At 37.4% G+C, this 26189-nt stretch overlaps 1 protein-coding gene across 1 annotated transcript; it reads right to left on the reverse strand.

Annotated features, from left to right (window-relative positions):
* Window positions 1–1306: 1306 nt before the first annotated feature.
* LOC113780463 (uncharacterized protein K02A2.6-like) lies at window positions 1307–2034 on the reverse strand. Its single transcript, XM_027326262.1, has 2 exons — window positions 1684–2034; window positions 1307–1528 (listed from the first exon to the last, which is right to left on the reverse strand). The coding sequence occupies exons 1-2, from the start codon at window positions 2032–2034 to the stop codon at window positions 1307–1309; spliced, it is 573 nt and encodes a 190-aa protein (XP_027182063.1).
* Between the last annotated feature and the right edge of the window lie 24155 nt (window positions 2035–26189).

Raw genomic sequence — 26189 nt, forward strand, 5'->3', positions numbered from 1 at the left:
TAGGTTCGGTCGACAACCTCTTCAAAATCTTTGCAACCGTCAAATGTCAGTCATCCAAACTTTGTTACCATAAGATCCTCAATTTCATGACCCCTTTGGGATAAATTATAAGGGATTGTCTTTTGAATGAGACCCAATAAATGGGAAACATAAACAATTGTAAAAAGTATTATTCAGCATGCAATAATGCTAATATGAAATAAGTAATGATACAGAATAAATAAAATAGTAAACAGAACAGTAAAACAAAAATTAGTGAATTTTTTTTAATATAGGTCCAAGGATCAAAAGTAGGGTTCATATTTAAAGGAAGGCTTTTGATGAGGAAAAATGCTCCAACTGACCCCTTCGACGTTATCCTTTTTGGAATTCATTGTCGGCAAAAGAACAACAATATGAAAGAGACCCAAATCAACATAGTCACCAGCTCTCAGATCTCAACATCTTTTTTTTTTGTTGCTGATCCTCTTGTATTCCAAAACCCTACCTCAGCGCCCTTTCGGATTTTCACTAAGGTTACCCCCACCCCTTTTCTTTTTTTTTTGTTGTTTTTGTTTTTGTTTTTGTTTTCTGTTCTTTCTTTTTTTTCTTTTTTTTAGAAGGTGCCCTTTCAGGTTTTCACCTAGAGACATGGAGAAGACAATTTTAACCCCAACTGTATCAATGCAGTCATACTCTGATAATGAGTAGCATCAGTAAGACAATCTTCTCTGACATGTTTCAGAAAAGTTTGTATTTACATCATTTGCTAATTGATTAAGAAAAATTTTTTCTCCAAAATACTGCAAAAGATAAAAGTCGGCAACTTTGGTTCTTGTGATTAGGATCAGATAGAGTAGCAAAGGAAGGGTTAAGGCTTAAAAGGCTTGGCAGCGGATCATATGATGGGTTTGCAATCATTTGAGATAATATTCTTTCAAAACTTTCCCCGATTTAGGGTGAGAAAAGGTAAAATTTGCCCTAATTTAATTCTGATGGAATTTCTCTCTATATATATATATATTTTTTAGAAACAAAATTGCCCCAGTATGGGGTTAGTGATCTTAAGGGACTGCCAAGCGAAAAAGGAAGGTGGTATGAAAAGTCAAAAGGGAAAATAAATTAGGGATAGAATATCGAAATGAAAAAATGAGAGGAAGTATGCCTTAAATTCGTCTCTTGCAGTATTTTTAAAGAAAATTTTTTATAATCAAATGAAAAACATTTTGCACATGTCTGCATTGATTGGTTGGGAAAAAACTTGACCGTCTATTTCCATAAGGATAAGCGCTCCTCCGGATAACACTTTCTTAACAATGAATGGTCCTTACCAATTGGGAGCAAACTTCCCTTTAGCCTCATCTTGCATTGGAAGAATCCGTTTCAAAACCTTATCTCCAACTTCAAACAAGCGGGGCTTGACTTTCTTGTTGTAAACCCGAGCCATTCGTTGCTGATAACATTGTCCATAGCAGACGGCATTCAACCTCTTTTCATCAATCAAAGACAACTGTTCCTGACGTTCTCTGACCCATTCAGCTTCTTCTATCTAAGCTTCCATCAGAATGCGTAAGGAAGGAATTTCAATTTCTGCAGGTAGTACTGCTTCCATTCCATATATAAGAGAGTAAGGAGTTGCACCAGTAGAAGTTCTGATAGTAGTTCTGTAGGCCATCAATGCATAAGGCAGCTTCTCATGCCAACCCGGTGTGCTTCAATCATCTTACGAATGATTTTTTTCAAATTCTTATTTGCGGCTTCGACGGCTCCATTCATTTGAGGCCTGTAAATGGCAGAATTTCGATGTCTGATCTTGAACTGTTCACATAATCCATCCACCATATCATTGTTGAGGTTTTTGGCATTATCAGTGATCAACGTCTCTGGCACCCCAAAACGACAGATGATATTATTTCTCAAGAAATCCGACACCACTTTCTTAGTCACATGCTTATAGGACGCGGTCTCAACCCATTTGGTGAAATATTCAATTGTCACTAAGATGAATCGATGCCCATTTGAAGTAGGAGGATCATTAGTTCCGATCACATCCATTCCCCAGACATGGAGCAGTCATACTATGCAATTCTGTAGAAGGAGCACGTATAACATCACCATGCATTTGACACTTAACACACTTTCTAACAAAATCTACACAGTCATGCTCCATGGTAAATCAAAAATATTCTGTTCTCATGATCTTCTTAGTCATTAGATGCCCATCATGTGTAGCCCACAAACCCCGCTATGCACTTCCTTCATCATATAATCGGCTTCCCCTTCATTGATGTATCTCAGAAGGCCCAAATCAGATGTTTTCTTGTATAGTATTTCTCCATTCAAGAAGAATCTTGAAGACATTCTGCGTAAGAAACTTTTTGCAACAGAATCAGTATCAGGAGGGTAGGATCCCGTTTTCATGAATTCCTTAATATCATTGTACCAGGAGCGACCATCAGTGATCCTTTCCGTAACCAGACAATGCGCTGGCCTATTCTAAAGCTGAATCTGTATAGGTTCAATCACCAGTTCATCTGGATGTTGGATCATCGAAGACAGAGTAGCTAGGGCATCAGCAAAGGCATTACGAGTACGGGGAATATGTCTGAGTTCCAAATTCCTGAATTTGCTGGCCAAACTAATCAAGTTACAATGATACAGGATAATTTTTGAATCCCGAGTTACCCACTGCTTAAGCCTCTGGTGCACCAGTAAATCGGAATCACTGAATGCTATCAGATTCTTGATCTCCGTGTCCAATGCCATTTTCAATCCAAAAATACAAGTTTCATACTCAGCCATGTTGTTGGTACAAGGAAACGGTAATTTGGCAGTAGCAGGATAGTGTTTTCCTTCAGGCGATACTAAAACTTCTCCAATTCCAGCTCCAAAAGAATTTGACGCACCATCGAAAAATAACCTCCATCCAAGATATTGCTCACTCATGTCCTCAACTGCTCCAACGAACAGAATTTCCTCATCAGGAAAATAGGTATGTAATGGATGGTAATCATCATCTCTTGGATTTTCTGCAAAATGATCTGCTATGGCTTGACCCTTAATTGTTTTTTGTGTTGTGAAGATAATGTCGAACTCGGAAAGGATCATTTGCCACTTAGCCATACGTCTTGTGGGCATCGACTTTTCTAACAGGTACTTTGGAGGATCAGAACGGGAAATCAAGTAAGTGGTATAACCGAGCAAATAATGTCTCAACTTCTAAGTTGTCCATGCTAAAGCACAACAACTTCTCTCAAGGAAAGAATAGTTAGCCTCATATGCTGTAAATTTCTTGCTCAGATAGTAGATGGTTTGCTCATTTCTCCCAGATTCATCATGTTGTCCCAGAACGCATCCAACAGCCTCATCAAGAACAGACAAATACATAATCAGAGGTCTCCCTGGTTGAGGTGGCACTAAGACCGAAGGATTTAACAAGTAATTTTTGATCTTATCAAAAGCTTGTTGACAATTTTCATTCCAATCCATCGACGTGTTCTTTTTCAACAGTTTGAACAGAGGCTCACAGGTAGAGGTTAACTGTGCAATGAATCGGCCAATGAAATTGATATTTTCAAGAAAACTCTTCACATCTTTTTGACTTTTTGGAATGGGCATATCTCGAATTGCTTTTATTTTCGCAAGATCTATCTCTACACCCTTTTTGCTGACAATAAAACCTAATAACTTACCAGCCGGAGCTCCAAAAGCACATTTCACAGGGTTCAACTTCAAATTATACTTCCTCAATCTTCCAAACAGCTTCTTTAAATCAATCAAATGGTTCTCAACCTTCTTGAATTTAATTATGATATCATCCACATAAACCTCCATCTCTTTGTGAATCATGTCATGGAACAGGGTAATCATGGTCCTTTGATAAGTAGCTCCTGCATTCTTCAACCCGAAAGACATCACTCGATAACAAAAGGTTTCCCAAGGGGTGATAAAAGAGGTTTTCTCTCTGTCTTCTTCCGCCATTAAGATTTGATGATACCCAACAAAACAATCACCAAAATATTCAATTTCGTGTCCAGCAATGTTGTCCAAAAGAATATGAATATTTGGCAAAAGAAAATCATCTTTCGGACTGGCCTTATTCAGATCTCTGTAATCAACACATACTCGCACCTCACCAGATTTCTTAGGCACTAGCATAGGATTCGATAGTCATATGGGATAATGAGACACCATGATTATCTTAGCATTGAGTTGTTTCACAATTTGTTCCTTTATCTTGAGACTCATTTCTGGTTTGAATTTACGCGGCTTCTACTTTACAGGCAAAAAAATTTGGATCAGTTGGCAATCTGTGAACCACTATGTCTGTAGAGATCCCTGACATATCATCGTATGACCATGCGAACACATCTTGAAATAGCATTAAGAATTCAATCATTTCCTCCTTCTGTTTCTTATTCAAATGAATGCTGACTTTAACCTCTTTAACCTCTGTTTTAGTGCCAATATTGATGATTTCTGTTTCTTCTAAATTGGGTTTGGGTTTCTCTTCATACTGTTTTAAATCCCTTGAAATAGACTCAAATTCTTCCTCAGTATCGCTCTCGTTTTGAATTTCAGATTGCATGATTTCAAGTTCACGAGAGATATTGAGGTTGCAGCCATCGAATTCCAAAATGGTGACATTCAAAGGGTCAGAGGATTTTATTTGTGGCCATCTGAAAATAGAATAGAACATAAGTAATAAATAAATAGCAAATACTGGAGAAGTCTTTCATTTCATTAAATTAAAAAATGCATCGAGATTTCACAAAAAGATAAATATACAGATATGATTGCTATTTAAAGACATATCCAGCCCAAACCTTTATTTCCGTTTCAATAATTTCCTTGGACGAAGCTGTGACGACCCCACTTCCCCCTAATTCGAACCAAAGGGTTGGCGGGCCGCTTGCCCAACTCTCGCCAGGACTCACGCAAGCATTCTAACCCAAATCCTTTCGAAAAACAACCTAATCTATTACAAAACAATTCTCCCGAAGAAGGCCGTCACTAGAACCACATTAACTTCCGAGATAGTAGTAATTTAATGTAGCCAATCGACGGTTCAAAAAAAAAATCCCACGCGTTACGAACTGCGGAATAGAATCGTACCGTCCCAACTAAGTAAAAATTCATACAACAAAGTACAACAATCAAGCCAAACATCCAAATTAAGTTTACACATTTTCCAGCTTCAAGTGGCAATCCAAAATAAAAAGCACATTATCCAAATTAACGCATTACAGCCCACAAAAGTAGTCATAGTATTCAAGTGCACCCCAAAAGGGAAACATGAGTAAGTTTCAAAGCTTTCAATTTCCAGAACCTGTTAAGGAAAACAAATAAACGTGGGGTGAGCTAAAGCTCAGTGGTGCCCCAAAACATGCATCTAAATAAACAGTAGCAAGAATCCATATTGACTAAGGTAAACAAGTAGAAAAGCGGATAACAGCACAAGGTAGGATACAGGGGCTCTCAGGAGCCATTTTCCTCGCTTGATCACCATTCATCGTAGTTGACCCTCCGTCAACTCTCACTACTTATAGTCCATGTAGATCCTCTCATTTTTACTCCTAACCCGTCACCGTTCTTACCCCTATCCTGGGCCCGAACGCCAACTAAGGAAGCAGTATACTCGAGATATACCCTTAGAAAATTTAGTCGAGGGATTCACCCAACGACGCAACTACATTTAAATTCGAGGATTCACGAGTCGAGGGATTCACCCAACGACGTTACTGTAGTTGGATTCAGGAGTCGAGAGATTCACCCAACGACGCAACTACATTCAAATTCACGAAAAAAAAATGTTTCACGCAAGTCACCACTCGAATGGCTAGTGCGAAAAGTACACACTGCTTACTTCGATGGATCAAAAACTAGTTTTGCAAGTATCACATTTCAAGTCAAGAAAGCACTTTAACCAAGTAGGAATAGAACAAGCAGGGATACTCACCAAGAGTGAAGTTATTGATCAAGCTGGGAATCAAAATCTGCGTTCTCGCTAAATCCTAAAATACCAAATTTTAAAACTATAAGTTGGCTATACTAGTTTTAGGATTACGTAGGAAAATTATTCGTAGTATAGCTAGTTTATTTGCTTGGAATAAGTCAACAAACCATGTAGTATTAAAACTAGTAAAATACTTTGTAAAGTTTCCTTAATATTACTTTTCTTGTAAAAGTGTTACTAGAACTAGTTTACGCGAAATAGTGTTTCTTGCCGAACAAGTTTTCTGCACGTTTAGTTAAAATCGCTAAAATCTCGTGTTTTGGAAATTTCCTCTAGAAAACTAGCAAGGGACTGGTCTTAAAGAAAGAAAAGGAAATGAAACAAGACTTAGGGTTTTAAAAGCTAGAAAAGTTATTTTCTATAACTATCAAGGCTAGTTTAAGCTAAAGGAAAGTTGTCGGTTGGCAAAAATTTAGGGTAAACTACTAATTACTGAAGTTTATCGATTAATACTAGCGTAAAAATATTTTTGATTAGCTTGATCAAAATTGCTCGAGTTCACAGGGTCGAATCGACTTTCTCAGGTTCGATTCTATTTCGAAGTCACATTATAACCTAGATTTGCCAACAAATAAAAATCACTTTTCGATAGCAAATCACTAGGGTTTCGTCAATCATTAGCCCTAGGTTTCAATAAATTCATTTCTGATCAATAATAAAATGAATGACCAAGGTTTCGTCAATCATTAGCACTTGGTTTTGGCAAGCCCATATCACATTTCAACTTAATCAACTTTCGGCCGAGTCATTTTTCTTCCCAAGACAGGTTTTCCTCATGCTTCAGATTCATTATCCGGATGCATAAATCGATATGCATGGTCTTAATCATCATGTTTTCACGTAGCTAATTCCATTTTTGTGCTCAGATGGTTATAAATAAACAAATTAGAATATGCATTTTTCGATTTAACTCTCGGCCGAACCAAATTTGCGCACTTCAGGTTCTTTTCTCTTTCTTTTAACAAAAAAAAACATTATTTGAGGGTTTTAAAATCAACATGCAACCCATAACCGACTTCTTTAGCTAGTGGTTAGATAAATAATCACCAGCACAGACTCAGCTTACTTCAAATTAATGGACTGATAGCTACATTATCAAATTTCCAGCCCACAGAAGTTTCTATTCACCAAAACAGGTTTTCTCAAGCTTCTGAGTTCAACATTCGATCGAATAACTCTACATGCATGATCCTAATTAACTCAATCAACCTCTAACTAGTTTAATCCAGCTCAGAAATTACCTCAGCTCGCGGACAGATCAGAAAAATTTCTGCAGCTCGCGGTTTTCTCCTCCCTTGCTCTCGGATGCAGCTCACTCTCTCTTCTCAATTGATACACACGAGGTGAAGGTGGAGTGCGGTGGTGGTTTGAGATGCAGGAATGAGGAGGGTGGAGAGAGAGGGAATGGCTCACGGTTTTTGAGAGGGAGGTTGAGTGCATGAGGTGATTGAGTGTGGGGTTGGTGAAGGTGCGGGTTGGCCGAATGGAGAGGTGGTAATGATGTTGTCCGGAATGCGTTGGGATTGCATGGTGATTTTGTGGGATTGTGAAGGGTATTTTAGACTTTTCACTTTTCCTTCTAATGACCACTTAAGCCCTTGATTCTAGCATAATCTCACGAATTATCCCTAAGAGTGATTTAAACTCCTAATAATGTACTAATCTCACAAGGATTTCGATTATCGAAACTTTTACGTCCTTCGTATACCTAGTATACTTAAATCATTTTTATCGAAAATTTATCGATTACATTTTAGTATTAAGGTTCCTAGTAATTCCTAACATTATTTAGCGATTAAATTAGTTATCAGAATTTCCAATTATTTATTCTCAAGAAATAGAGTTAGTCTAACTCGAAATTTATTGATTTAGTATAATAAGGTCAAAGGAAATAATAATTTGATACAAGCGGGTCAGTTTGCACATAAAAATTATTTTTACGCACTTTTTGTGAAACAAAGAATGATAAAACTATAATTTATTGCAGGTTAAGAAATGCAAATGAAATATGAAATGATATTTGTCTATATGCATTTTCAGGGTTCTCACAGAAGCAAGCTATATTAACTGAAACGAGAATAAAGATTTTTAAAAAAAAATGAAAGCAATTTCTTTTAACAAAAGATCCAGTCTACCGTCCTATCTGGATATGATCTAGACAAAAGACAATCCCCTTAAATTTACCGAAATTTCCTTCGAGAGGGAAGATAATCAGCAGTCCAATTCTGAATAGCTCCTTCGGTAATTGGCAAAAATTCTGCATTTTTTGATGGCTTCTCCTCATAAGTGGCCCCGACAAATATTTGAGACAAGTCCACTTCAATCTCCTCCACAGGATTCTTCATTTCTGGCATAATCACCTCTGATGGACGAGAAAAGGTGTGATATAGCGGCGAAAGTTTTAAGGCAATTTGCTTACCCTTCTTTTCAGCTTGTTTTCGAGCTTGCATTTCCCTTCTATCCTTAGCAGTCGGATGAAATCCCAATCCAAATGTATCCTTCTGCGTCAGGATCTCTATTGGCTCCAAAATTCCTTGTAATTCCCGCCCAAGACCTTTTCCTATTTCATATCCGCCTCGGATCATCTCCCTAGCCATCATAATACTGGCCTCTGGCAAATCTGATTGAGTCAGCGACTTATCCTTGGATGCCCATCCCACAGAGACGATGTCAGCAACGTGATGAGATGAAGTTGGAGTCCTTTTTCTGTTTTCACCATTGAATTTTGCATCAACGATCATGGTACAGTCATCCTCAGCAAACACAGTAATGAGTTGATCATTCGCAATAAACCTCAACATTTGATGCAGAGAAGATGGCACTGAATTGGAAGCATGTATCCAAGGTCTTACAAGCAAAATATTGTAAACGCTGGAGAAGTCCATGACTTGGCAAGTAACTTGGAATTGAGCGGGGCCTATCTCCAATACCAGATCTGCTTCACCCATAGATTCCCTCCTTGAACCATCAAATCCTCGAACCACAGTTGCAGATGGACGGAATTTAATGTCAAGAAATCCAAGCTTGGTGAGAGTGTTCCATGAACAGATATTCAATGCTGACCCATTATCCACTAAAACCCTCGGCAATAGCTTTTCATTGCAGCGAACTGATATATACAAGGCTCTATTATGCCCGATCCCTTCTGCAGTCAGATCATCATCGGAGAAGGCAATATGATTAGCAGCAAGTACATTCCCCACAGTATTAGAAAATTTATCCACCGGAATATCTTTAGGGACTTGAGTTTCATTCAGATAATTGAGCAATGCTTCTCTATGTAGCTCGGAGGTCAAGAGAAGATTCAGAAAAGAAATCTGAGTAGGCATCCTATCCAACTGCTCCACTATTTTGTATTCACTTCTCTTCAGCATTTTCAGAAAATCTACAGCTTCATTTTTAGACACACGACGCTTGGGTGTCGGAGATTTAACTTTGGCCCTGGACTGAACATCAATATCGAAATTTTTCATAATTCTCCCAGACGGGGTAATAGTAGATACCTCTTCCTTTAAGCATTTTTTATCTCCAACCAACAGAATAGATTTCTCGTAGTTCCATGGCACCTATTGCAGGTTATTGACAGGCATTTGTTCCGAAAATTTAAGAATGACAGGCTCTAATATATCCCATTCAAAAGATGATAGATCCAGAATAAAAGGAGATTTGTCAACCTCAGAAACTCCCCCTTCCACTATAAATGGCTCATCTTTTTCAAATACAAAAGACTTTAACTTTTCCTCAACATTATCGTTGGCCATGGACTTTTCAGAAGACAATTTTCTCATTCTAGCGTGGTCAGCCTCCATTACGCCAAACATCTCAGTTTCATCTACAATGTACTGAGTGGGATCAATAAAATCTCCATCAGCGATGATAACTCCCACAGTGCTCCTATACTCAGGTAAAGGATTCTTACTGACATTCGATGCTTGTTCTCCTTTTCTTCTGAGAAGGATGTCTTCAGAGTCAATCATGTTCTGAATCTTATGTTTTAGAGCCCAACAATTACCAGTGGTATGACCTGGACTTCCAGAATGATAAGTACAAATTGCTTGCGTATCATAACCTGGAGGAATGCCTTTGGGATAAAGTTTGGGAGGAACGGTGCCAATTTTTTCAGCTGCTTTTAACTGCTCATATAATTGATCAATTGGTCGGCCCAAGTTGGTGAAAGTTCGAAATTATTTCTGGGTTTGAACTCCATTGGTTTGAAAAGGATTTTGAGGAGGGTTATTATTTTGCAAGGTTGGTCTGGGATGGTAAATGGGACGAGTGTGATTTTGAAAGGCAGGTTGTGGGGTTGGAGGTAACAGTGAGGTATTCAAGTGATTTGGTCGGGAATGATGGAATTGGGTAGTAGTGTGGTAGATTGGTTGAGGGTTAGGATAATACGGGTAAGGAACAGAATAAGTGGGATGGTTTCAGATTCTGGGTCTGAAAGACGGGCCCTGATCCCATATAAAAGCAGTTTCTCCTTCTTTCTTCTTGAATGGGGGCTTTTTCCCATTGTTGCTTTGATTTTGTAGAGCATCCAATTGCAACTTTAATGCAAACACATTAACAATCTTCCCTGCCTTGACAAATTCATCGTATTCCTCCAACTTGTTAATAATGGCAGCAAATGAACTTCCAGTCATGCGAAAGATCTCTTCAAAGTAGGGTGGATCGTGAGTTTTGATGAAAGTACGAATAATCTCCTCCTCAGTCATAGAAGGCTCCACTTTGGCAGCTAACTTTCTCCACCGCTTTGCATAGGTCTTGTGATCTTCCGATGGCTTTCTTTTTGTACCCTCCAGTGTTGTTCGTGTTGGTGCCAATTCACAATTAAACTCATATTGCTTCACAAAGGCTGTTGACAGATCCAACCAGGTTTTGACCTCTTCAGACTTCAAGTTTGAATACCAATCTAGAGCATCTCCCTCCAAACTTTCTGGAAATAGATGCATAGGCAAATTCTCATCGTCCACGGGTTTACCTAACTTGTTGGCAAACATCTTGAGATGCGTTTAAGGATTTTCAGTTCCATCATACTTGCTGAATTTAGGGGTTTTGAATCCCAACGGTAGCTGAATATCGGGGAAAAGACACAATTCATCGTAATCTAACCTACCATGCCTGCTCAATCCTTGATTATTTCTTATAAAATCATCGAATCGATCCAACCTTCTTAACAGATCTTTGTCAATGGGTATAGATTGTTCTTCTATCGCCGCCTTCCCTTGAGATGCAGTATCCAGTACAAAAGGCTCTGCGATATGGTGGTGGGGTCCCTGAGGGTTGGGAGGAATATTCAGATTGGTTTGTGGATGGGTTTGAGGGATTTGGCTATTAGTTGGGTTCACCAATACATAATTCGGATGCATATAGGAAAAGTTTGAATTTAGTCAGGTAAAGGTATTTTCAAGAGGATTGGCAAAAGGAGGAAGGAAAATTGTTTGGGTATTGGATGTGTGGGGTGGTTGATAGTCTTGGGTAGGTGGGTGATTATCAATAGGTTCTTGGTCGTTGGGGACACCACTACCACTGTTACTTGCGACCAACTGATCAATTACACGCCTCTGTGCGGCCATTTCAGCACTTAACTCATTGAACTTGCCAAGTACCTCACTTAACTGAGCTCCCAATGCTGTGAAGTCCGGTGACGTGACCATAGCAGATCTTTCCGAAGTTTCTGGTACTGAACTCATGTTTACAGGCTGTCTCAAACTCTATTTCCAGATCTGGTGATGATGGGGCTTCTTCGGGTAGCTATTGTGAAAAATACAATTACTACCTGAGAATGTAGGAAAACCCTTATTAGATGCTTCTTGACTAACTGTTGCCAAAAAGAAGAAAAAGGTAAAAGAAAAAAACCAGGAGTTAGTAATAACTAGAATAATTCGGATGCATGTCCTATTGGGAAACCCTTTTTGTGTCAAGGGTAGGCCTAATATGATGCAACACCTTCGAAATGGGACCCGTTACACAAACCTGTTTTTGACAACAATCTTGTACGAGTGCAAAGAAAGATCGATTTCATTGATAAACTTGCCAATACGTTTACATCATGTCATGAAAACGGTTCCGTACAAGATCGCCAAAATTTCTGAACCTATCTAATACAGAATCCCTAGTTTCTCTAGCATATGGAATTCTAATACGTTCAGCTTGATCATACAATTCTCCACATTTCCTTTTCAGCTCTTGACGCTTCTTTCGCTCATCCGCGTACAATTGTTTGTTTTGCTCCGCTATTCCCTTGTGTGTCTCGATAGACTTACTTAACTGCAGAATTTCCTTGTCCCTTGCTTCGATGATGGCTTTCAACTTTTTGATCTCCTCGGCTGGTTCATCTTGTTGCCCTTGTGCAGTGGATCTTCTCACCCGGTTCTCGTATTGTGGAGTCGTAAAACCCTTCTACTTGAGTTTCGAGACGTAATTAAAACACTCGTCATCAGATAGTATCATCCATGCCTCAATAATCTGGTTTTCCATAGGAAACTCGCTTGGGCATGTCCCTCTATAGAAAATGGTGGTAAGCTTACTCGTATCAAACGTAGGCGGCATTTTTGGGTACGCCCTAACTGTCTGAGGAACCTCTTTGGGGTGTATGCGGTGATTCTTTGGGTACCCAATAAGAGAACAAATTCTGACACTTTGGTGCGAAGTATTGGCCTAAAACAATTTGTCCAGTCTAACACCCACCTAATATCTTGATCCGACAACATCTCTAAGTACTGGACACATTCAAACGCATTGCTCGACAGACCCTCTCCGTTGACTCGCTTATGATGCGTAATTACCCAGTTGTACCCAACCATTGGCAGACTTTCGGGAACGGACGCTCGTCGCTTATAATGCTCTAGGGCCCAGATATGCAAGACTACATTGGCACCATAAAAGAATCTTTCCCCTTTCTGGCAGTTGGTACAAGCTAGAAAAATGTCCGCAAGGATAGTCGAGATTATGGTGCACTGTTTATTTCGGATTCCTAAAAAGAGGTCATGCATAACCTTTGTTACTTTGAAAACTATTTTCTGATATTTTCTTGGGAAGAAGTAGACTCCAGCCATAACCATTCCATACACCAATGGCCTTCTGCGCTCCCATATGTCCTTGGATGTGAATGAAAAATCCTCCGTATGTCTCTCGAACCCGTTTCGTAGTGCAAAACGCTCAAACAAAATGTTCACGGCAATACCTTGGTCTGACCCTCGTAGTACCGACTGTTTCAATCCTATGATCTTACAAAATTCTGTCTTGTCTGAAATGGACGGGAAAACCAAGGCGGTTCCACGTAAGGGTAAATTGAGGAGGCCAACTATTTCCTCAAGTGTCACTGTCATGTGCCTGTTGCCTACTCTAAAAGCAGAACACCTTGGGTCCCAAAGATGTACTAAAGCCTTTACTAAATATCCGTTGGGCTTGATCTCCTTAAGGTCTCCAATCGGTCCTAAATATTGAGTTGCTTGATGCAATTCATTGGGTAGCATAAGGGTAGGCCATCTTTGAAGCTCAGTCGACGGTATCAATAACTGATAAATTCGGCGAGGGCAATCCATCTAAAATGGAAGATGCAGGTTGTCAATCACCTTACCTACGAGTCCCATTCTCCGGTTGGCAAAAATTTAAACGTGCAATCCCTTGAAGGGTTACGTACCCACGGAAAAATCAAGGTGGGTTTAATCCTAGCAACGTGATTCCCTAAATGGCATTCCCTCTATGGCTCATGCATGATGCCAATTTATCAAAGCGAATAAATATGCAGTACACAAATGAAACGTGACTTAAAGGAACCCCTTTTTGTATGCCGGGGTGAGGCTAAAATGAAATATATTCATGCTGCAAATGCGAAGTATTGAATTTAAACGTGTCACGTCAAATAGGGTAGGCTCCTAGAGAGTACCATGCCAGGTCCCTTATTTTCTAGGGCTTATGAATGCAATGGAGACAAAACGAAGAAAAGTTAGTTGAATCAGATAAATACACATAACACATTGTATCAAAGCAATACAAAGAGATAAAGCAAAAAAAAGGAATAGAGGGGTTGGATCCCTCCCCTCGTGAATGGTGTCCCTAATAGGGTAAGGCAGATTCTACCCTAGGCAAACTACCATGGATGCATGAGGTATTGGCTCACTAATGCATCTAGACTCAATAGGTTTTAGGTCCCCAAGCCTTCAGACTTGTGGCCAAGGGTCATCAATTCCAAGGCCCTTTGTCGGTGGCTCGAGCGATTCCCCAAACACCGCTACGCACACATCGTGTCACGGCTACCTGTTTGAGTGAATCTGTCAAAAAATCCTCAACCTTCGGCTAAAAACTAAAGGCTATCAACCCAAAACTTAAAATGAAAGATTGAGTGACCCCTCGGATCATGCTACGCACACATCGTGTCGCGATCACACGTCCAAGTGGATCGCCTAATCCTAGTAGGGTGGAGTGGCGTGACAAGCCACTAAAAGAAAAATAAATGCGGGATAAAAAGTAAAGCGTATGCACGTATGCTAGTGCTCGGTTTGGAGGGGAGGGATCGAGAACCAATGCGAGGCCCTAGGGTAAAATCCCCCCACCCAAATGTAATGCAAAGCGCGGGATAACATACATAAACTATCCATCCATCAAATCAATCATACGCAAATAGGTGAGGGAGTGAATTGATACGCGCGCAATGCAAAAAATCTTAAAAAGGAGAAAATGCAACCCTAAACATCCAAATGCGATAAATAAAAGGGTTAAAAAGAGAAAAGACAACTAAACCAATTGCTTGGACTCTCTAGTGTCCCCAGTGGAGTCGTCAAGTTGTCGCGCCTCATTTTTCGCAATGAAAAAGTAAGAATAAAAGGTATTTATAAAAGATATGATTTTCATTTAAAAATAAGTGAAAAAGGATCTAAAATGGGACTTTTAAAAAAATGCGACAATTTGGGTCCAAAATTTAGTCTAAAAGGGTTTTTAAGAAAAAAAAAAATATAGGAGTCGCCATTTGGTATTGAGTTTGGGTGTACCAAGTCATCCCTAAAAAATTTTTTTTGACAAAATAAAAATAAAATAAAACAAAACCCTTTTTGACAACTCCAGGTCTTTGAAAAACAAGAGAAAATGGATTCGAGAGTCACGGTTGAAGAAAGAGAAGGCAAAAGTTCGATCAACTCAAACCTAAGGCACCATTTCAATCTAGTCTAAATTAGTTGCGAGGTTTAGTCAAAATTTTCCTAATCTAACCCTTAATTTTATCATGTTTGGATGTTTCCTACATGGATGCAAATCTAAATTTATAAAATATCGCAAGGGACAAAATGTTCATTCAAGGGTTTAATTGAACCAATCGCATTGATTGCGAAGATCAAAATAATTTCTTGAATGTGTCACGAGTATGCGAATGATGAAATTAAAAGAAAAGAAAAGAAATTAAATTATATACATAGATATAAGTGATTAAAGAAAAAGGGAATGCAACATAAAGGGTACGGGAGGCAAAAACTCGTGACCATAATTTTCTTATACAGAGATTAATGGGATATTTAAACTAAAAAGTTATAATCACCCATTTCTCATGTTTGAAAAATAATTCTCCTAATATGCACAAGCAAATGAGCTAACTTATTATACAATATCCTAAATGAAATGCAATTCTAAATGACATGATTAACACATATAGAGGATAGGGGATAATATAATAGGAAATATCATGCAAATGGGAAAAGATCCTAAAAATGAAAATATGCTTGAAAATGTAATGAATATCACACAAAAATGAGTCTAATGCACGAACGATCTAAGGGTCTAGCGTTGGACTAACCCATTTCTAAAAATCCTTACTAGCATTGGACTAGCAAGTAAGCGGAGGGAAAAGCCACAACTAGTGTTGGACTAGTGTGGTGACGTCATGCATTAACAATTCATAGTAAAACAAATAAGGTATAAATTAAAACAAATAAACATGTAAGAGCACGTAGCACATAACACATAAGCATAATATCTAAATACAAAAATCCTAAGGAAAGCGGGTAAAACATATAACACATAATCCACATAAACACACAACCTACCTATTACATCGGGGAGCACCTAACTACAATCTAAAAGGGGAAATAAAATAAAATAAATTTAATTATTCTATCTATTACATTTTTGAGGCATTTAAATGCCTCTCAATAATTATAAAATTAACTAAAACAAACATAAGAGAATTTAAATGAACATTCAAATCAAATAAACAAAGCATATAAAAATATATAAACACATAGGAACATGTAGGAGCACATAGAAGCACGCAATTGACATTGAAATATTAATAGGGGTACCTCCCTTTTGAAGTGGTGACTAAATAGAGTCAAATTGCCCTATTTATACTCAAAATGAACAAAAGAATCATGGCACCAATTTAATTGAAATAATAATAATAATAATGAAAATTCACCTTAATATGTCAAACATAAATAAATTTAAGAATATCTAAAAATTACAAGTTAAACATACTCAAAAGTAACATAATTAGCTATTAAAGAAAAGAAACAATCATAATAAAGAGAGTCAAAATTCACTAGAGACTGAATTGCAAAAATCAAAAAAACTTTTGGGGATAAAAATTATATTTTTCCAAAGTTTAGAGGTCAAAATTAAATGAAAGATAAAATTCAAGGACCAAAGTGAAATTAATTTAAGGACCTAAGTGAAAGAAATTTGAAATATTCTGGGCCGAAGTGAAACCACTCCAAAGATCAGGGACTAAAGTGCAAATTTCGGTTTCTGATATGGGAGAAAAAAGGCCATCGGGCCATCATTTTTATTTATTTGGATCGGATGCTACATAAGCCCAGCTGAAGCCCAATAGAAACGAGCAGGCCAACCCATTTTTTTATCCCTTAAGTCCAACCAAAACCCAAAAAAAATAAACCAAAACCCATTTTCAAAACCCAACCAAAACTAACTCTTGGCCCATCATAAAAATAAACATTAGCCCAATTTCCTTTTTTTTTTCTTTCTTTTCTTTTCTTTCTTCTTCCTCACTTTTTTCTTTCTCTCGTTTCTTCTTTCTTCTTCGACTGAAGCTTCAGCTGGCGGCCATGGTTGCCTCCGCCACCGGACCGCCGCCGCCGCCGGTCACCGGCGACATCTCCGGTCGTGAAAAATTACCAAAATCTACTCCCCCAATCGATTTTTCGCGGAGATTCCATTTTCGGGCTTAATTTTAACAAAAATTGACCTTAAAGTGGCCAAAAAAAGCAAAAAAACAGACCAGTTTTTATTTTTTTCCAATCACCCTATCTTTCACCAAAAATCATGAAAATTATACTACAACACCCTTACAACTCCTACAATACAAATATGATTTTATTTTGACAAGAAAACAACATAAGAAGGCTCAAATTAAGCAAAACAGTCCCTGAAATTTATTTATTTTGTTGTTGCCTTTTATGCTACAAAAATGACACAAAACTTAATCAAACAACCTCCCCAAACCATTAACTAGTCATGATTATTCATTTTAACAACAATACATGTACGAATTTATCATTTTAATCCGATTTTTCATCTTGGCATTTTTTCAAACGGTTAATATGTATGCATAAGAACATTTCCTTTTCCTCAATCTAGTTCATGCCATTTCCCAAATTTTTAACCATACAACAACAACAATGCAAGGCAGCCAACAAAAACGAAAGAAAACTAAACAATGAAGCATTGATTTAATATAACAAAAACTAAAACTATACCTCAATAAATATGGAAATCTTTCGGTTGAAGCTTTTTTGATGAAGTTTCCCCAGCCTTGACCGATAGCTGCCCTCTCTTTGATATGCTTGACTTGCTAGTAGGTGTGTGTGTGAGATTGAGAGGGGGAAAAGGAGAGAAGAACCGAGAGGGATAGGGAATATATTTTTTTTTCTCTGTTTTCTTTTTTTTCTGCCCCCTGTCCGAGAGAAGGAGAGAGTGAGGAGTGGAGAACGGAGTTTGTTTTTTCCTTTGTGCCCGTGTGCCAGTCCGAGAGAGCAAAGTGAGGTAATGTTTTCTTCTTCTTCTTGTTCTGTGAGGGAGAGAGCCGAGAGATGTGTTTTTTGAGAGAAGAAAAAATTGGAGAGCTCTTCCTTTTCTTTTTTTTTGTGTCTTGTCTGATGGTTTCGTCCAGAGAGCAGAGAACCGAGAGGCACTTGTAGCCAAAGTGGAGCTTGTGTGTTAGTTTTGCCAAAATGATTATTTTTACCAAATGACAAGAAAGATCAAAAAAATTGAGTGTAGGAATGGGTTAAGTGTTTTTTTGTAGGGAAAATGATGAAAATGTGTAAGTTTTGTAATAATTTGATTTTGATTTGATTTTTGATTTTTTTGATCTGACTTTTCTTTTCTTCTCTCTTTTTTTTTAAAGATAAATCTATACAAATGAGCCAAAATATACTTAAAAATGCAGGAAAATAAATGACACATCAAATAAAAAAAATTCAAGAAAACATAAAATTTGACAAAAATTTGGTATCTACATCGAGGAGTTCACTCCAACAACGTATGCAGCCATAGCATACTATTTCATTTCATTCAATCATTCAATCATCTCATTTCATTCAATTAAGTCATTTAATACATTTGAATCATGAGTTATTTATTTCAAATAAGAACGAGTGCGGTAAAGTACACACTCACCTCTATTTTTAAAATCTCCAAACAATCATAACAATTAAATTTGTATCAAGTATTCATGCACTTGACACTCACCAATATAAGTAATGAGGAAGAAATGTCCTTCGGAGCTTTAAGCATTCACTGTGAGATCCTCTTGAAGGTCCTCGTGTGCGCCTGAGCAAATAATAATAGACTATCATTCACAAACCCCTACTATTAAAGATGTAAGGATCGAAGACAACCAAATGAAAGACATAAACAATGCAAAGATCACAAATGTAACAGTAGGTAAATAAAAAGGAAAGGATTGCAAACCAATTAACTACCCAACTCCTCTTGAGTTTGTAGATTAATTCAAACAAGCTACTTCAAGTTGATGAATTACAATCACTCTTGTGTACAAAGGAAGGTTCACCTCCTCCTTGCCCCGAACTCCACTCGGTCAAGTTAGGACGTTTTACTATCTCTCAGGACAACCCTCACAGAACTACACTCATGAAATATTCACTCACAAATGAAAAACTTACAATGAACCTCACACCACTAAGACTACAAATCTTCCTTGAAGAGTATTTTCTCACTAAAATCACTCTAGATCTTTTGTATTTTCAGTGTGCAAAAGTTGTTTGAAATATCTGACCAACCACTATTTATATTGGACCAAGAAAGTGCCTTATTAATGCTTCCAACGGATAGAAAGTAGCTGAAGAGTCAACTAGTCGTTGGAGTATCGGACGTCCGGTAGTCCTATTTTTTGCTTCCGACATCAGTTAGTGAGATAAAGAGTTTTTCTTCAATTTTTTCGGACGTCCGGTATGCTGATTTTCTGCGTCCGAAGGTATGGTGTAAAACTGAGAATTCTTCTTCAATTCGTTAGGATGTCCGGTAGGCTGATTTTCTGCGTCCGAAGATACTCAATGGTTGTCGGATGGCCGATGCAGTCTTTTTGTGCGTCTGACAGTTTCAGCATACTTTGTTCCTTTCAAATGTGCTTAATCTTTGAACCTGATTTGTTTCATTTCTGAAAAGGCCTTTGAGGAGATGTAAGTAACATCCATTTGTTTTGTAATCATCAAAAGTTAGGAACCAAGGTCAACATTCTCCCCCTTTTTGATGATGACAAAATAATGGATGGAAGAAGGAAAAAATTGAGCAAATAAGCATAACCTCCCCCTCACACATAGCATCCAAACTTACAAATTCAGAATAACTCCCCCTCACACATAGCATCCATATCTCCCCCTTTTTGTCATCATAAGATAAGAGTAAAAATCAACTACCAAAAATCAACAACAATAACAGAGAATCCAATATTCCAAATAAAAATAGAGAAATGACAGCAATCACCGACATATCACAGCAAATCATCATGAGATCAGCATTATTCTTTTTTCTCCCTTTTTGATATCATACAAATTCAGTAAAAAATCAAGAAAAACTCAGTTCAAAGTATCAGAAACATCAAAAGAGAATTACAAAAAAGTATTATAAACAAGAATCTCATCAATCTTACCAATATCTCCTACTTGTTAGAGTTAGTATCATGTCTAACTATCCACATGCATTTTATGCCTCTTCTCATTTTTTTCTCACATAACAATCACTTTTCATGTGACCTTTTTGACAACAAAAATTACACATAACCAAGGAATTATTTATATAAACAGGTTTAATAAATCTTACTTGTCTTCTCTTATAAATAGCAAATTCGTTGGAATTAGAATTCAACCTATTCTTTTGAAAACAGACTTGTTTCTTGTGTTTAAACAACTCATTTAGACCATCCATTCTTCTTTTCAAATCACCTTTTTCCTTTTTGAACAATTCATAAAGTTTTGTTTTTCTATCAAGCTCCAAGTGTAAAGCAGTCCCACTCTTTTTGAAGTAATCATTTTTAGCATTCAACTTTTTGTTTTGTTGAAAAAGATTTGCATTATCGCGAAGCAAAAAACTAATTTTCTGTTTTAACTCCTTGTTTCTAGCATAAGATTCTTTCAAACTATCATGCAATTTTATAATGAAAGATTCAAGATCATCATCAGTTTCATCATCACTTTCAAATTAAGAGTTACAAGATGTTATCTCATCATCTCCAATGGCCATAAAGGCCAATTGAGCAGATTCTTCTTCCTCTTCAATTTCACCATCGGAGTTGCATTCATTCCATGTGAATTGAAAGTTGTTAAATCTTGATTTTTTTCCTTCTTTCTTCTTCATCATTGGACACTCACTTGCGTAATGTCCAGGTTGGCCGCATTCAAAGCACTTATCAGTTTACTTTTTGTTGAATTCTAGCTTCCCTTTGTTTCTCAGGTTGTTGAACTGATTTGGGAATGAATTGCTAGGTCCACCTTTTCTGAATCTCCTTTTGTTGAGTATTCGTTTGAAGCTTCTTGTGATGAGTGCAATATCACTGTTATCACCTTCTATATCATCTCCATCTAAGGAGGCTGTATCATCTTCATCTTGTGAGGCTTTTAGAGCAATATTCTTTCTCACCTTTGTATCTTCTTCCTCCTGCACCTTGAACTTGAGTTTCAACTCATAAGAAGTTAGAGAATTAATAAGAGATTCAATGGGTAAGGTATTCAGATCTTTAGCTTTCTCAATGGCAGTCACTTTACTCTTCCAATCCTTCGATAAAGCATTCAGAATTTTTCTGTTTTTCTCACCTAGAGAGTATTCTTTTTCCAGCACCTCCAAATCCTTAATGAGGTCATTGAATCTACAATACATCTCATCAATGTTTTCATGAGGTTGCATCTTGAAAGATTCATACTTTGTAACTAAAATGGACTTCTTTTGTTCTCTAACATTCTCACTACCTTCATGAATTTCTCTCAATTTATCCCAAATTTCCTTGGCTGACTTGCAGCCTTTGACTCTAATAGATTCATTTGAGTCTAAAGCACAATATAACACATTCATGGCTTTTGCATTTAATGTGAGATGAGCTCTATCCGCAGCAGTCAATTCACTTCTTGTTTTTGGTCTAGATTTCTGAGTATTTTCATCCATAAGAGAGGCATCGTATGGACCTTCACTAATAATAAACCACAATTCAATATCAATAGATTGCAAAAAAATAATCATTCTTTCTTTCCAACTTACATAATTTGATCCATTAAACATAGGTGGTCTAATGACAGAATGTATTTCAAAAAATATAGCATTATTGGTTGTCATTTTTACTCCCAAGTCGATTGAGCATAATTTTTAGGAGACCAAACTCTGATACCAATGGTAAGGATCGAAGACAACCAAATGAAAGACATAAACAATGCAAAGATCACAAATGTAACAGTAGGTAAATAAAAAGGAAAGGATTGCAAATCAATTAACTACCCAACTCCTCTTGAGTTTGTAGATTAATTCAAACAAACTACTTCAAGTTGATGAATTACAATCACTCTTGTGTACAAAGGAATGTTCACCTCCTCCTTGCCCCGAACTCCACTCGGTCAAGTTAGGACGTTTTACTATCCCTCAGAACAACCCTCACAGAGCTACACTCATGAAATATTCACTCACAAATGAAAAGTTTACAATGAACCTCACACCACTAAGGCTACAAATCTTCCTTGAAGAGTATTTTCTCACTAAAATCACTCTAGATCTTTTGTATCTTCAGTGTGCAAAAATTGTTTGAAATATCTGACCAACCACTATTTATATAGGACCATGAAAGTGCCTTATTAATGCTTCCAACGGATAGAAAGTAGCTGAAGAGTCAACTAGTCGTTGGAGCATCGGATGTCGGGTAGTCTTATTTTTTGCGTCCGACAGCAGGCAGTGAGATAAAGAGTTTTTCTTCAATTCTTTCAGAGGTCCGGTATGCTGATTTTCTGCGTCCGAAGGTATGGTGTAAAACTGGGAATTCTTCTTCAATTCGTTAGGACGTCCGGTAGGCTGATTTTCTGCGTCCGAAGATACTCAATGGTTGTCGGACGGCCGATGCAGTCTTTTTGTGCGTCCGACAGTTTCAGCATACTTTGTTCCTTTCAAATGTGCTTAATCTTTGAATCTGATTTGTTTCATTTCTGAAAAGGCCTTTGAGGAGATGTAAGTAACATCCATTTGTTTTGTAATCATCAAAAGTTAGGGACCAAGGTCAACAAAAGAAGATCGTACCAAAGTACAATCTTAGAAAGTCTCGTGAAACGAGCCTAAATTATCCTAAATCGAGACTCTCAAGTGGGGTTTCGAAGTACAAGAGAAATTTAGTTTTCATCTTGGAAATCAAGCATAAAACGTTCAAGTAATATCGAAAGAATAAGGAGTACTTGAAAAACTCCATTTCCTTGGAATTCGGAAAATTTCTGTTTTGATACGATACATTAGAAAAATCGTATCTCACGCTTTACAATTCAAAAATTGGAAAACTTGGTACCGTTGAAAACTTCTTCCAAAGTACAAAAAGTTTATAAAATACACTTTTCCATGATTCCAGACGGAAAGTATTCAAAATTTGGCTCAAAGTTGTTGTTTTGAACATGAAAACAGTTTTCGGGGTTGATTTTTGGCCAAGTTTGGAAATTCGGCAAAATTCACCTATTGCGAACCAGCCTTTGAAATTTGGAACTCAATTAGAGTTACAAACAAGGTTTAAAAAAAAATAAGCGGAATGAGAATTGAACTTTCGAGCACCAAGATATGGTAGCTCAAAATTACCCAAATTTCCTTGCTAAACGAGGGTTTTCCAACATCAAGTCATGAATTTTGGAAATTTAGTTGAACCATGAAACGGCCTCGGAATAATACCAAAATTAGCAGTATAATACCACCATATAATGGTTGTTCCTTTTCCAAATTTCATGGAGAAATAAGCACAGAAAGTGGGTTGACAAAACCGTTGAAATCACAAGAAATTCTAAGGCTAAGCTGCCTTTGAACTTCCGTTTTGCCATTTCCAAACACTTGATCAAGGAACATCTCAAACATGGTTCATTCCAGTAGGTAATGTCCAAAATATGTTCAAGGCACATTCGATAGATGATTTATACTAAGAAGCTTCGGATGACAAGTCCCAAACCATAGTTAGTTTCAAATCTGTCCAAAACACTGTTTTTGTTCACAAAGTCAGTTTTGAATTTCGATCATAAATAACTCAATTCAACACAAAATTGAGCGTAGTTTGTGGCGTTATAAAATAGACTCATAAGGCTATATTTTCTCAGAAGAAATCATTTTCAAAATCTGTCCATAACCAGCTCATACATGAGCATCAAATTGCAGTTCATAATCTGCCTCCCAGTGACAAACGAAACAGGACAGCAATTTTTAAACGAATGGTTTGGCTCACTCAAGAGAAACCAGAACGTGAATTTTATACCAAATGAAATCTGGGAATGTCTAGTTTCCAGTGCCGCAAACGGCATTCGATTCTGACATCGGAGCGATGAATTATAGCCGAAACAAGATGACAGTCTGGGTAGTGACGGGAATCATTTTCCAGTTTTCTAAACTTTGGAAATCACTTCATTTAACCAACCAAATCATATTATTTTTCAATGAAACTTTTTACTCAACCAATATAACATGTAAAAAACATAAAGAAGCCATTAGAATCTCAAAATTTTGCACAAAAGTGGTCGAACAAACCAGGGGCAAAATGGTCACTTTTTCCCATTGCACCTCATTTGAGTTTTTACTCATAGCATCACTCATTTCTAGTATAATAAGCACTAAACCAACATTATTTTCATCATCAATCATCAAATCAATCCTTCCATCAAAAGTGGGAGTTCATAGTGCCCACCAAACAAAAATCCATCATAAACAAGACTACCCACATGCATGCAAGAGTTTATACGTGTAATTCTACTTCCATAAACCAAAATTTGAAGGTCGGATCGTTACCTACTTCTGTGATGAACAAAGGCAGAATTTTTGGTCCCCTCCTGGCCAAGAAAAACCGTGAAAAGCTCCCCCTTTTTGCAGCTTAAAATGATCTCCAAGTATTGAGCCAAGTGTGTGTGAAATTTGGAAGGAATTGGAGGAGATTTGGTGAAGGATTGGAGAAGAAAAATGGAAGAACTCTTGGCTGTTTTCTTGCTCTTGATGGCCGACCAATGAGAGAGAAAAGTGAGGGAGTGTTTGTCCAAAAGTAGCTTCCAAAGGAAGCTTTGAATGTGCGGTCCACAATTGCCCCAAAGTCAACCCTTCTTCGCGCGTGTATGCCCGCGTTTTGTGCTCGATTCCTCTCGAGTTTATATCACTAGTGCACTAAACCTCTAATGCACTTATTTCATATAAATATTATTTACTCTTAATTGTCCCAAAATAAGGGTCTAAAGTCTCTCAATTAAATCGCGCGTGTGAAAACGCGTATTTCCAATTTAAGCGCGATAAAGTGCAATCTCCAAGAAATTCTTATAACGATGGTACTAATAACTATCACTTGAGTATTTAAAACATAAAAATACCTATTTTAAGTCCATCCTGCAAATTTCTAATTTTTCAACCTTATTGTATTCTCGAATCGATTATTGACTCCAAACGCGTATTTACTATTTTCAATTAACGAGGTTCCAAAAATTAAATTTTGAAACGAGTCACTTTAAAAATATAACGAAACTATAAATCCATGTATTTAAGTCTAAAGAGGTTAGAAAATAATATTCGAAATAAATGGGTAATTAAATATTTAAATAAGCTCGAAATGGATTTTAAAATAATAAATTTTTGTGAGTCCTCACATCCTCTCCCCCTTAAGAAAATTTCGTCCTCGAAATTTACCTTGATTAGTGAACAGGTTTGGATACTTTTCTCTTTTCTCGAATTGCTTTCTCGACTTCCCAAGTCGCTTCCTCTAGACCGTGGTTCCTCCAAAGAATTTTCACCAACGGTATCTGTTTATTTCTCAATTTTTTCACCTTCCTATCCAGAAGTTTCACCGGTTTCTCCTCATAGGTCAAAGTTTCATCAATTTCAATACTTTCTGGTTGCAAAATGTGAGAGGGGTCTGAATAATACTTCTTAAGCATAGACACATGGAACACATTGTCAATTAGAGATAGACTCGTTGGCAAATCCAACTTGTATGCTACATTCCCTACGCGCTAGGTAATCTTATAAGGCCCTACAAACCTCGATTATAGTTTCTTTCCCTTTCCAGACTTCAAACTTGCTTTCAAAGACGTAATCTTAAGAAAGACTAGATCTCCAACCATAAATTCCAAATCCTTCCTCCGATTATCCGCATAACTCTTTTGACGGCTATGTGCGGTTTGAATTCTCTGGCGTATCAACTTTACCTTTTCATTAGTTTCTTCAATCCAAGACAATGTTGTCGGGTTTAAAATCTTCCGTTCACCTATTTCATCCCAACAAATCGGAGACCTATATTTCCGACCATAAAGCGCTTCATACGGAGCCATTTGTATAGAGGAGTGAAAACTATTATTATAGGCAAATTCCACCAGAGTCAAAACCTTACTCCAATTTTTCCCAAAATCCAGAACACAAATCCTTAACATATCCTCAAGAGTTTGAATTTTCTTCTCAGATTGTCCATCGGTTTGAGGATGATAAGTGGTACTGAAATTCAATTTAGTCCCTAACACCTCTTGCATCTTTTGTCAGAACCTTG

This window comes from Coffea eugenioides, chromosome 8 (genome assembly GCF_003713205.1).
Source record: "Coffea eugenioides isolate CCC68of chromosome 8, Ceug_1.0, whole genome shotgun sequence".
Classification (NCBI taxonomy): Eukaryota; Viridiplantae; Streptophyta; class Magnoliopsida; order Gentianales; family Rubiaceae; genus Coffea; species Coffea eugenioides.